This window comes from Athene cunicularia (genome assembly GCF_003259725.1).
Source record: "Athene cunicularia isolate RWA chromosome 10 unlocalized genomic scaffold, athCun1 chr10_part1, whole genome shotgun sequence".
NCBI lineage: Eukaryota > Metazoa > Chordata > Aves > Strigiformes > Strigidae > Athene > Athene cunicularia.
The window spans coordinates 6,702,212-6,716,724 of record NW_020799112.1 but is presented as its reverse complement, the minus strand read 5'-3'; the positions used below and the strand labels follow the sequence as shown (position 1 = coordinate 6,716,724).

The window sequence follows — 14,513 nt, the reverse complement described above, 5'->3', positions numbered from 1 at the left end:
AACACAAATACAGAAAATGTGTCATTTCAGGACTTGGTTTTGAAATACTCTGATGTTGTCCTTTATAAAATTGTTCAGAACTCTAATCACTAAACACTAGATAATTTTTTTAAATTCTTAAAATATGTTCAATCTAACTGGTCTGTCTAGAAAACAACAAGACATCAGTAATTTCAGACAACTACAAAAACCATGTTAGGTAATATTGAAGGTTGTTATAAGTATGTGCCAGTAGAATATAAAAACGGTTTTTATTAATAAAAAACCTGTTACATTATATATTCCATCTAATTAGGTTATGATGTGTAGTAAGTCGTTAGCTCTTGGTGTAATGCTACACCTTGAAGTTAACGTTGCATAGTATTTTGTTAGTCTAGCTTGTTTCTCAGTGGAATACAGATACTGAAAGTTTTAGCTTTTATTTTCTTTTACAAACTAGAGAAATAATTTGGAGTCATGGTTATGTTATGTGATATATGATCAGGAACCAGTCAGGTCAATGAAACTTGTAAGAATTGTGGGTTATAAACAAAGGCTTAGGGCTTCAGGTGGGATTTACAAAATGATGCAATATTACTTGACTAAAATTTCCAAAAGCTAATGAATAGGGGTGCCTTAATTTAGGGTTCCTGTGATGACCTCCATTAGAAAGGTGTTATGCTTCCAGAATATTAAACCTATTCTTTGAATAGAAACAGCATGTTTCAGGCAAGGCATCTGGAATTGTTCACTCCCTTTGAAGATTTTGATGTTATATTCTACTTTTTAAAGCTCTAGACTGCCTTGACCATACAATTCTTAGGCTTTGATTCCAGAGTACTTGCCTTGAAGTAGTTGATGAGCTGCAGACATTTTAAAAGGGGTCTTACAAATCTTTCTGATTTAATCTGTGATAATTCCTCTGTAATCCTGATGCATGTACTACAGCCAGTGATTTAGCAATTCACTTATTAATTTTCTATTAATGAAGCAATACAAATAAAAGATGGAAGGAGATAATCAGATATAGTAAATTTCATTAATAATTTTTTTAAACTTAAGGTTTAGATGCCAGAACCACAGAATATTGCATTATAGTTCAGTATTTGTTTATTCTTTTTAAACTCTGTTTCTCTGATTGCAATGAAAACTTTGAAAACAGAAAGCAAATTTCAAAAGTGAGAGGATTTTAAAAAGCTGTTTTTCAGTTTTGTGAATAATTTAGTTTCAAGACTAACTCAGATGCTTTGGGTCGTCTCATGAATTTAGCGTCACTGAAGCTGACACGTGTTTATCTTGCAATTTTATAGGCTTAACTTTTGAGTTGTTATTCCTCGTGGAAATTTCTAGTACTCAGAGGAGTTAGTGTTGCAGTACTGCAAGAGTGTTACTGGAAATGAGTTCTTGAGAGTCTCATTGCTGCATCTAGCATCCTGAGAAGACAGGGTGAAACAGGTACAAGTCTGTCTCGGATCTGTTACTGCTTCTCTTTGCTAAACAGGAGGAGTAGCAGAGGCACCAGAGAAGCTGATACATAATTTCTTTGCACTTGTCCCAAAATTTCCTCATCAGCTACAGAGTCAGAGCCCCATGATTCTGTTAGTATGGTTATCTTGCTTCATGTCCTTCCTTTGGTGGACAATACAGTGCAAAGCTTCCAGATTCCAGTAATGATATTAATTGGATTTTCTTTGGTTGGTTTAATAATAATTTATTTTCTTGTAAAGATACCTAGAAGATAATGATTTTTAAAGGATTGAAAATCTTTCAATTGTGATATTTCTTCCCTTAAAATTGTATTTTGAAAGTTAAATGTGATTTTTAAAAGCATTTTTCTGAATCTTGGAAGCCAACGTGTAATAGCCATAATTTATTCTCCAGCAGAATGAAATAATGGATGAATTCCAGGGGTAGCAAGTTTATTTTTTTTTTAATGGCTTTAAAGAGTGGAGCTTCCAAGTGGAAATGTCTTCAAAACATACCATTAGTTTAATTCTTTGATAAAACCACATCACTTTGATTACCCTATTATTTTTACTTGTTTTTCTTTCACATAAAGTTTTTATTTTATTTTTTTATAAAGGCTTCTCAATATCAGAAAACATTAAAAGACTTGCAACTTAAAGAAATGCACATTTATAGGTAAGGCACTAGAGTTAATGATTTGAAATATAGTTCAGAATCAAGAAAAGCCTAATGCAGCTTACAGCTTTAAAAAATTTTCTATTAAACATGAGGAAGTAGTCTAACATAGCAAATAGGTAATTCACTGGAGGTGAATGTGAGGATTTATTGACCCAAATGATAAGTAATGAAATAGGCAGCCCTCGGAGTTTTCTGGAAATAACATAAATACAGACCTCTAACTGTACTGAAACAGTTGATCTCTCGGGGGCTCCAACATCTGTATTTGACATGGACTTGGAATATGTGTGGTTGTGTACATTTGGATTAACTCTATCAGAGATGTTTGGAGAGCTCAGTAACAGAAGATACATTCGTACAATGGAAATGTACTATCACTGTAAATGTCCCTCTCTGTGGAACGAATGGAGATGGAGCAATTGTCTTTGGAAATTTGTCATGGTAATTTGTTAAGACATTTTAGCAGGGAATTTGTGGCATTTTTGCAGTTTCTGTTTTGTGAATAAATATGTTACTGTAGTAGTCAGGTATGTTTCTCAGACTTTAATCCATATATAATTATATTTTAAAATCTGGTGCAGTTTCAGCAGGAAGTTCATAATGCAATTAAAATGTTTGAATATTATAGTTCTGTTTTCAGTTAGAAGTTTTTATTTGCCTTTGCAGATAAAAGTTGGCAGTAAATTAACCCAAAGGGAAAAAAGATCTAAATCAAATTACTGTATTATCAACACAATTTACAGCAAGCTGTTTGTGTGTGTATGTGTGCATGTGTAAAAGCAAAACAACTCAGGCATCTGAAAACAAAATACTGGTTCAGTAATCTTAGTAATTCAACAAAAAAAGGGCTTTATAAATTCAGTAAGAGATTTGAAAAGATCTGTTTTCATTTTCAAGTTTGGTTATCACAACTTTTCCTTAGCATTTGGACCTTTTTTCTTGATCATGAAGCTGTGTAGACCTAGGAGTCTCACTAACCAAACAAGTGTATTCAGCCTGTGGCTATTGTATTTAGTACTTTGAATTTTGTATTTCAGGTGTGAATGTGGCCCACCCTATGAAATGTCCCTTCTTGTTCATGTGCATGTATAAGACATCTCCACCGTTCTTTTTTGTAAAAACATTTACGTGCGTACCAAAGCTGTTAATTCTAAGTAAAAGAACCTAAACCACATACCTAAATATTATTTGAGAGGAATCTTAATAGTTAAAGAGAACATTGAACTGTTGTTCGAAGTCTTGGGAAATGCAGAGACATCTTTCTCATTTAAACTAGTTTTTGAAATTTCTTATGGCTGCAGCTGAGAAATTATATGAAACAATTGTGAATCTGCATATTAAGAATTTTATGTTTTTAGGTGATTCTTGGTGACCATATTTGTTGGACTGCAATTTTCCTTTCTCTACTGTGGTGTCAGACTGACTAGAGACTATTTTGCATTTAAAATACTGACCTCACAAACCTTAATACATTTGGTTAATTGTTAACCCCCACTTCTACCCATTAGCAACTTCCAACAAGCTCCTTGAAATGTGGATTTCTTACTCAAAATATTTTAGTTGAACTCCCTTTAGGACTGTGTAGACTACAGTCTGATGAAAGACCTTACAAAGTGTAGTTCCTTAATACATTACCCCTATAACTTTTAACAGGTCTTAATTAATTTTTGTTCAGTGTTATTCATAGCTAGAATAGCTCAACTGCCATTAGCACTCAAACTGGAAAAGGGCAAAAGCCAAATACTGAAAAGTTATACTGATTTAACTGGCAGCCATCGACATGTATCAGAGGGCTCAGTTTTTCCCTGAATTAATGGAGAAAAAGCTTCCTTTTACTTTTTCAGAAGTTAAATATATTTTTCTGTAATCTTTTTTTTCTGATACTTCTCACTTTTGTACAAAAATGGTAACTACAGTATGTTTTTGATTGAATTTGTAAGCAGTGGTGGACTTGATGGGAGATAGATTTCTACATGCTTCTGTGGTGTTATTCTGGCACTTACTGATTGAAAACCAAAGATTGGAATGGCATTCCTTCTTTGTATAGCATGACAATGTTTATCCTTTTTAAATTTTTTACTTTAAGCAAATGTGTTTAATAAAAACATATATTCTGATATATGGCTCTTTTTGTTTGACAGGGTAACTCCATCTTCTGAAAATCCCAATGGTGCTACCTGTAGTGTAAGTCAGGGAAAGCCCTCTTTAAGAAGAATAAAAGGGAGAATACACAGAAGCAAAAGTCTCGATAGCATCGATTTCTGTGAATTCACTGTAAGTCTATATCTTTTACATTTATCCTGTATGAAGTTATGAGCAGTTGTCCCTCTTATATTGGCTTTATCTCCATGTTAGAATTAAAAAAGCTATTGTACTTAATGATGTAATTGCAGTTCTACACTGCCAAATGTTAAGAACACTGATGTTGCTTGTATAATTAGTGATGCATAACTATGGTTTTGTTCTTCAGTAACCATTAGATATAAATTTTGATGTAATATTTTAATATTGCTGTCTGCATAAGATGAAGTATGCTTTCAAACTCTGTTTTTATACTTAGATTTTGGAAGTTGCATTTAAAGTAAGATAGATCTATTTTTCACAAAAAGCCATAAAAGTGTACTAGAAAAATAAAGAAATGTTCCTAAAAGATAGGTGTGCTTATAGCACTTAAAAGCTAGTATCACAGATGATATCCTAATACGGTTAAGCAGTACTGGTATATACTTATTGTCTTTCTTCTGGTTATGGTGTAAGTATGTTTGTCTTCTAGTTTCAGAAAATTCAGTGTGATCATGGTTTCAAAGAGTTTATGTAGGTGATGCTTTAGAGATTTTGCTGAGTTGAGAGAGAAAACTGGAAGAGTTTTTTTCACAACTTTTAATTCAAGAGGAGTTATTTACATTCAAATGATGGAAGAAAATAAATTGTTAATGTGAAAGAGTATGGGACGTGGGGGTAAATTTCCTGCTGTTAATACTATTTTCAAAATACTAGAATTAGTCCTAAACACAGTATGTTTTCAACAGTTCTTTACTGAAAAAACATGAAAAGCTACACCTCTCAAGTAACGGGGGAATTTGAGCAAAACAAATTCTGATAAATATGTAGTTTTGAAATATTAAAATAATATCAAATAATATATTAAATTATAAACCAGTTACTAAATATGAGGATGAAAGAGGTAGATAGGAAATACATGCTGTCTTTAAAATGTACAAATCAGTAGTGATGTGGAGATATTGTCTGGCATGACATGGTAATATAAACAATTTAACTAAAATGTTCAGATGCAGTTTGGGAAAATACTGTTATCTAAAGCAAAACAATGGTTTGAATATGTTGCATCATTCGGTGAGATTTTTTTAGGGATGATGCCAATAGCATAATTAGGTTGTTTTTTTTTTCCTCAGGACTGTTGTCTCTAATTATGAAGTCTTGTCGTGCTCTATTTGGGACAAAGAACTTGTTTTCTGTTTAAGGAAGTAATGAAATTAGTAGCAAGGATTTGTGATTTACTGTCTTGTATGGTGTCCAGATACTTCTAGCAGTGTGGGTACTGCAAAGCTGGGTCTTACAGCTGAGGAAACGTGTGCAGGGAGCCTGTGTTCAGTTCTGTGCTGCTGGTAACTCACGTTGTCTAATTTTAAAGCTTGTTTTGGTGTGTCTATGCAAACTGTTGTCACAGTAGCGATATCAGTGTAATCATTACCTTACTGGAGGTTTAAAAATTCCCTTAGGGAATGAGATTACTGAAACAATAATTTTAGCTTGTGCTATATGGATCTTCATCTGTGTGGTCCTATTAAGGAGTTTTATCTAAATCTATTCCTACTCTTGGGGCCTTCAAAGAAAAAGGGATTATAGCCAACGGTAAAAAGAATATCTTGCATGCCAAAGAGCCTTTGCAAAAAGATTTGAGACAGATAATAATGGAGCATGTCTGTAGCACACAAATGTGCAGAGTGTGTATATGTATAAATTCATATATTAATAACTAAGTACAGATAATTAGGATCAGGAAAGGAAGCTCACTTTTTATTCTGAGGTCTTATGTTAAAGGATGAATCAAGTTTAAAAACTAAGCACAAAACAGTCATAAACACAGATTTTCTTGCTGCTGCATAATTTGGAATCACGCTGATTTTCTTCTTGATATTATATAGTGGTACTTTTATTGTTTTAAAATTATCATTAAAAATAGATCTAAAGAAATAATTGAGGAAGCTATTATGCCTAAATTTTTCCAGAGCTCTCCCAGAACTCTTCTTAAATTCATGTTAAGCAACTTTCTCTAGTAAGAAAGATTGGGCACTGGCATATAGAATAAAATTGAAAAGATTTAAAGTGAGAAATTCCATTATACAGTGAGGTGAAAGAGCTTTTTAAAACTTTACAACTGTTTTATGTTGCAGTATATCCATTTTATGTACAACAAAGATTTAAAGTTTCATATTTAAATATGTGGTTAATTTTTATACTGATAAACTCAATGTAATTTGAACATCCATGAGCTGTTGGTTTTGTTTATCGTGTAAGGAGATTGAGATCCATAATAATTCTGAATGTTAATGTATTTCACTTTAAAATAAGTAATGCCTATGTGCATCCCAAACTGATATTTTTTTTTTTTGTAAACCTTTTGTTCCCTGTCACTAGGCAAATTCTTACTGAAGACAAATCCTAACAGCAAAAAGATGTAAAAAATAAGTTATACTTTCTTTTCTCGAAGTATGAAGACTCTCCCCAGTGGGAAGGTTTTGGATTTCCACACAGGATGCACATAAAAAATTCAATACATGGAAATACTGTATTTAATATTTTACTGTGACTTCAGCTATAGCAGGGTATAAGTTGCATGGACTGCATTAAGCTGTAAGGCTGATTAAAAACTAGGGTTATTCTTTGGAAGAGAGGAGATAACCAGCAAAGATCCTATTGCATGTGTAAAATTTCAACAGAGGCCAAAGAGTGACTTGGAGGTAATACCATAGGCACATTCAGTCTTAAGAAGTGATGGTGCCAAGTTTCTTTTTTATCACAGTTAATAAAATCCAAAGTTGTGGTATTAATGGCTTCTACTTATACTTGTGGCTCTTAATATGGATGATACACCAAAGAACACTGGAGAACCTGATTATTGGATGGCCTGCTGATGCAATGACTTATTGCAGGCCTCAGGTATATGTGAGAGACTGTCAAAGCACATGATTCCTGGTTGGTGCATTGCATACTTAGGTTACCATCCCATAGCTGGCTCGCACTGGACTTTCCTTAATATCCTTTTAGGAGGTATCTCCCTGATTACAAGTGGTAGGAGTCTGCAGAATTGCTGACAAAATCTGAGTTTTATTTCTTCATGATACCTCTGCTGTCTTAAGTGGATGATAGTTTGTGGTAGTGATGCCTCTCATTACTATTTTGCTAAGACAGCAGGTGAGAAGATAAAGTGGTGAAATAATGTTAAGCCACAGGGTGATAGTACAGCAGATCCCTTAACATGTATGTGTCTTCAACTTCTTTCATCCTTTTTCTTTTCTTTATCCTCTCCATGTATTAGTGCTACCACTTAGTCAGATTACAACTTGCTCTCACAAACTGAGTAAAACCTGGTCTATTGCCCTTCAGTTCTTCTCTACAGAGTGTCATAATGCTAGGCTTCCCCAAATATTAGCCCTTGAAATACTTAGCTTTAATAGTGTATATATTAAAAAAAATCTGTATATCTTTTTGAATATTGGCAAATGGTTATCTGCAACCCATAAACGTTGCAGAACTGCTGCTCCACATTGCAGAAAACTTGAGAGAAAAGAGGAAAAAATAAGATTATTAGTTCTCAGAGGAAGATGTGGAATACATACTACCTTGTAGAATAAGCTTTGTGTGCTAATGTTTGTTGCATCCATATTTTAATGTTTACTACACTGAAGCAAACTGGCTTTGCACAAGCTACCCTGTATAGCAGTAGCACTTCTGAGGCCAATTCATCAACAGGGATTTTGTTGTATTGGGTCTTGAGCAAACAATGCGTTTCCTCTCAAGGATCTTACAATCTATTTATAACAATAGGTAAGATGTGCCTAACCTTTTGATTCTTTAGCTGCATATGGCTCTCAAGCTGTTCAAGTGCTGCACTGGTGCTAGGGCTTCTGAAGGGCATGTTGAGATGCAGGTGTATCTGGGAACTGCCCTATGTGATAGAGCACTGGGGCTGTGTTTTGCCAATTATTAGGCCTAGCATAAAGGACACAGCCAGCATAAAGATGAACCAATAACTAAATTGTATTTGATACAGAAGGATCAGTACATGGGTGAGCACTGGGGGTACAAACAAGTCAATCAGATTATAGATAATTGACATCAATCTCACTGACCCCAACAATGGGTGGAATAAATGGTGAAATGCAGTTTCCCATAGAAGGGACAGGAGACAACTGAGTCAACAAGCCAAACACATAAGACCAAGGAAGCCACATACTGAATTTCTACACAGTCCACGTTTACAAAAGCCAGACCTGACTGGAGCCCAGTCCCAGGGAGACGGGAGGTCCTTCCCCAACAGGGAGCTCTGCACAGGGCATCCACCTCACAGACAGACACTGCCCCTCCTGCAAGTGGTCCCAGCTGTTATCCCTCAGTGGGACACCTGACCTTGGGTTACTGAATGCAGACACCTGGGGCTCCTTTACCCCATGGCTCTGTCTGCAAGGCCACTGCACCCTGGAGGGAAGCCTAAAGGCAAACTCACCCCCCCTTTGTGAAGGGCTGTGGGAATCACCCACATGTCAACCTTAATTTGGGGCTTGGGGTTGAAACCCCAGCATTTCAGGCTGCTGGGGAGTCATCCTCATGTGAGTGTAAACTACCTTGGGAGTTTGTATGACAGCTCTGAGGTATATGAATGGATCTTGTGGTTGCTGACTGTATGACAGATTTTGTACATGGCTTATAGCATTAAAAACGACCACCAATGCAGAGATATTGTTCCTTTCTTTCCCTGCAAGACAGTGATGATGTTTTGTGGGAATGACAACATAGTGTCTTATGAACTTTAATGATAATGGAATGTCTAAGATACCATTTTCATTTTTAGTATTGTAATTGTTATATTGGACCTGAGACATTACTAAAATCAGCATCTTGAAGCTGTATGTTTAAAGCAATATAGATGTAACACTTTCCTGCTAAAACCAGCCCTTGTGGAAGAAGCAGCTCTCCTTGGAAATCAGAGCACTGCAGTTATTTACCATATGAACAAGTCCAGTTCTGCATAATTTCTGGAGGCAGCTGGTGCTAGCCTGCTCTCAATAAACATGCACACAGTAAGTTTTCAGTTAACCTACAGTCATAGTGAGGTGGATAATCTCCAGTATACTTCCACTTGGATGGGGTGGAATTCCAAGGAATAATTTTGCAAAATGTTATAGAAATGCTGAGTCTTCCCCGCACCACTTTTCTATTCTTTTCTAGTCTTACCCTTTTCAGGTGCACTGTTTTGTCTCTTCTTGCCAAGTACTGACAAGGAAGTGAATTTGGCTAGAATCACCGTGTACTACTGCTTTAGAGGTCAGTGGATGTCAGCATGCAAAATACAAAAGTAACAAAGTAGGGTCCGAGATTACTCAAAAGAGGAGAAGAGAGGGGTAATTAAGTACAAGGGGCAGTCTGAATAAAGCACTGTGGAATGCACGACAAAATGGAAGACACAATAGAGGAAGAGATAATCAGAAAGTGAGAATTGGCTAATTCATTATTCCCTTTTTTAGATAGGGGATGCACGTGTTCACCCGTAACATTGATTTTTAGTTCACTGTAGTAAGTATTATGCTATTGATTTGGGTATGATAATCTTGTGTGCTGCCTTGCAGAGGAGATAGCAACTCTGTACTTCTCTCTGTGCTTGCCTGCTCTGGTTAGCAGGATGGAGTGCTTGAACTCCCATGCTCTCGGGGGAGTACAGTCTGCACAGCATGCTCTGTGTGTGAGGAGGTGCATGTGCACCCAAGTGCTCTGAGAGCAGCTGTGAGTGAGTGTCTGTACCTTGCTGTGCCTTGTGTTACTTAGGAGTTTCACCTGCTTTATAATTTGTAATAATGTTTCAAGGCTATTAGAAGCCTTAGTGATTAACTTTCAAGGATGTTTGTAATGACATCCTTATTTCACTTTCCTGATCTCATTGGTAGATTTTTAAAGTATACAGCAGCCTGAATAATCAATTTGTTTGAAATGCCCTTACCAGTATATTAGGTAATTGTTGCTCTGATTAGCCCCAGTTACCCCAGTGAAAAAAATCTAGTGATCAAAAGAGGATACTGTACTACACTGCTTAGCTAGTTTGTAGGGCATATTGCTGAGCAAGGCAATCTAGTCTGTACTGAAGTGCACAGATTTATTGCAGTTTCTATTTTATTTAATCTAACCCAAACTCATCTTTCCTTTGAATCGTCTTATAAATTACTTCTGAGGTGGTAGATATTCTGTAGTTTGATTTTTTTTTTTTTTTTTAAATAAAATTCTTCTAGTTTTATGCTTTCATCTGTCTTGATTTTTCCTGCTGTGTATTTTAATTTAAATATGTGTAAAATTAGTAAAAGATAAATGAATAATACCACAAATTATGTTTATTAGAGTTATTTCTTAAGATGGAGATGTAAGAACACTGACATTCTTTAAGAAGTCCTGCAGGTATTTTGGTCATCTCTGTAGATGTGGAAGGAAGAATTCATTAGCACAGCTGGAGTCTTGTGGATGCCCTTAATTTGTTACTGTTCAGATAAATGTGGTTGTTATGCAGCTGTTTCCAAGAATTAAATCCACCATAGTAGCTTAGACTTGCTTCACAGTATTCTTTTTGTACTGTGACTTGTTTATTATAATAATCATTTCATTTATTGATAAAATATATTGATAAACATAGCACTGACCTTATACAGTAGAGCCAGTTTTGGCCAGTTTGTTTTACTTAGTTTAAATTATTTTAGTTTAAATTATTTTTTTAAAAATCTTTTATTTAACCAATTAACACATTTTACAGTTAATGAAATGAAGGTCCTTTACATCTTTCTTTTGTATTTTATTGGTCAAGTATATAGAAAACAGTGCAGAAAAATTATTATTGTTTTTAACATAGATAGTTAATATCTTTAAATACAAAGAAAAGGGGGGTTTTGTAGAAAAATATTTCAATTGACATAACTTTTGAAATATAGTACTGATGGAAAGAGAAGAAATTTCTGGCTTTTGATGCAATCCTCAAGGAAAGAGGAGTTTATTTTCAACATTATTTATTCTGTCATCTTGGTTTTTATTTAGAAACAAGTCCAAAGCTTTATGTAAGAACTACTTGAAATTTTGAGGCAAATTGTTAAGTCTCAAGCATAATACTAGGTGAAGCTTGGGCAACGTTAAGATTAACCTAAGGATGTTACCCATAATGAACAAGTAATTTCATTTACTAAATTTTAAATTGTGATTGACCTTGACTTGTGTTTATGAATTGATTCAAACTGTTTGATTTATGTTTCTGAATAAATTCAGCACTCCAGTTTAAATTTACCAAGGATATTAACTCCATAATAGTCATTATACCAGTGACTGGATTTATATTTAATTTTAAGTAGAAATATATTTGAGTGATTTAAATTTTTTCAGGTTATTTTTATTTCTTTTCATAGAGTATTGGATCAGATGGAACTGTACTGAAATACTCTTTGGCATTTGTTAGAGTAATACCTGGTTGTTTACTTCAACACCATACATTGCATATGATTGTGACTTGTCAGGTCTCATTTCCTAAGAAATTGTCATCATGTAGTTTGTCTTTAAATTATATAATATCAGATCCCTTTTGTGTGGTTTTATAGGATGTTAGTGTAACGTATTCAGTCTCAATATTACAGTGCATGTGCAGTTACCTTCCAGTGAACTGAAGCCCAAAGCAGGATAAAGGTCTAATTGTTTGTCCTTCAACTAGCCCAGGGATTCAGGGAAGCAGAGAGGTGATTCAGTGACCACTGTCTCTTTTTGAGAAACCTCTGGGAACACCCTTGAATGTCTTAATTTCTAAACTAGATTCTGTATGTATCCACACGATGATCAATGTCATATTAAATTAATTTGATGGGATGACTCAGGGAAAAGAATAACATTTGTATAAGTATAAGCTGCTTCAGGTAGATGCTAATCTAATATTTTCTTTTCTGAAAATCAAGGTTTCTTGATATAGATTAGCTACCTTAACATTTTGTTAAGTGTTACATATTTATGTAGTAAATATTTTTTTCTGTACAAATGAATTTTATGTGGGTGATTCTAAACTCTTTTTGAGTCTAATTACATTTATCTTTCAGGCTAGAAATTCTTCACTGATTTATTTCTAGAATAGAAGTTAAGATTATATTTGTCAATCTATTTCCCTGTTATTGATAGATTTTATTTGTTTGACCTTTCTCTGCTGTTGTGCTCAGAGGGGCAGACTGGTTATGTATTTGGAAAGAAAGACTGCAACAATTTCTGTTGCAGGCTCTCAGCCTTGTGCTTAAAAATAGCAAATACAGGAGTTTCAGTATGAAGGGCTTTTTAAATATATGACTAGAATGTATATGCTGAGGATTCTAGTAGCACGTCTATTTTAATATTTTTGTTAGGTTGTTGGTTTTTTTGGGTTGGCTTTTGCTAATTTTTTTGGCCTTAACAGAACTGTTTCTGCTTGAAACTAGGAATTTGTGAGTGATTAGTTCTAACAGTCTTTAAAACTTGCTTTTTATTACTAAGAAAAAGTATGTGGTGCTTTTGTTCACAAAAGTGGCTTGGAGTTTTCTGTCATGATATGCATGTCTAAATGTGGGTGTCATTGGCCAGTCTGCAAAGATATAATAATTTCATGGAAATAATAATGATCTTCTAACACAAGTACAGTCAGCCTCAGAATGCATAGTTCACTGGGGGCAGAAATTTTTCTTGCTACTTTTTTGTAAAAAAAAAAAAAAAAGGAAATGTTTCCGATGACCTTCAGGCACTTCATTTCTGTTGCTGTCTCAGAAACAGGATCCCTTGGTCGGTGCCTGACAATACTGCAGGAACCGTTCTGATTGAAGATGAGAATATTAGTATTTCCTGCACACTTAAAACTTGTTTGTGCACTGAAATGAACAGAAGAATATTCCTGAAATAAGGGAATTGATCTATGTGAACAATCAGAGTATCTGCATAATTTACACACAAAGACAATAGCCACCACTATAATTAAGGTCTTCAGGTTTTCAAGAGGTTTGTAAGCAGTGAGCTTTTCACCAAGTGGGATTCTCTAAAATGCCCATCGGTGTTCTCACCGAGAACATTTCAGTCAGACAGGGCAGCTTGGTATGGAGGTACTTTTGGAGTTTTGCAGAGGAACAGGTACAGATTTATTTGTAAATGATGCAGACAGTGTGTCTGCAAATGTTGCAGTTCCACTCAGTTTTGTGTTGATAAGCCTGAAGATGCACTTAGTCAAGTACTAAACAAGAAGCTGAGAGGCAGTCTGGGCAGGATCTTGAAATACATTTGGCCTCATTTGAAATTATTTTTTTCTTGTTACGTTAGAAGAAATATTAATCAAAGTCCTCCATAACCATGACTTAAATATTCTAGTCAGAATTGCTTCCAGAATACTCTGAGTGGGTATTTCACAGTGCTGAGTTATATTTCTTTCTTTACATTTTGAAGAAGGTGTTTTTAGTTAACACAGGGAGATAAGAAGATAGTGTGAGTTCCTAAACAGCTGCAGAATACCCCTTTTAAACTCAGCTATGCTCGAGGTTATCTGCCACTAGCCAGATGCTGTTGTACATATCTGTCTATATAAATGATATAAAATACAAATATACATTTATTATATATACACACATGCATGCGCGTTGCATTTAATATACAAAATTTTACTGGTTAAGGTCACTTTTGGTCAGCATGTTCTCTACATAAATGTTTGAGTTTTGTTGACTAAACTCTGTCTGTCAAATTATAGCATTTCTGCCAGTAGCAAACATCTCCAAGAGCAGGGCCTGACCCTAAACAGGCAGTCCTTCAACAACAGTTGTAAAATGTCATCGTCACCCTCTCAAGGTCTGCTTTTACCAACTTTTTTTCTTTGCTCTCTAGAAGTCCTGGTGGGTGCTCAGGAAACTGTCTTTTAGCCCTCAAGTAAAATACTGCCTTTTCAAATATTCTTTATCATTTCCAATAATTCTCCATTTAGCCCTTTCCCCATATTTGTCATCTGAATGGCTGAAGACTGTGCCCAGGCAGGGAGTGAAGGAATTTGCCTTTAGCAGATGGTTTATTTTAAGAGCATGCGCCAGTACTAATGTAGAAGAATTGACAGGATACTCTCAGCAGTCAAAAAAGATTTT

General features: G+C 34.9%; 1 protein-coding gene across 9 annotated transcripts in view; it reads left to right on the top strand.

Moving 5' to 3' along the window:
• The window catches only part of TJP1 (tight junction protein 1), a 192,205-nt gene that overhangs the window by 36,020 nt on the left and 141,672 nt on the right, over positions 1 to 14,513 (top strand). For all 9 annotated transcript variants that reach the window (XM_026855876.1, XM_026855874.1, XM_026855877.1 and 6 more), the window contains exon 3: positions 4,266 to 4,398. In XM_026855876.1, the coding sequence (XP_026711677.1) occupies positions 4,266 to 4,398 (133 nt within the window). The remainder of the gene's footprint in view (positions 1 to 4,265; positions 4,399 to 14,513) is intronic.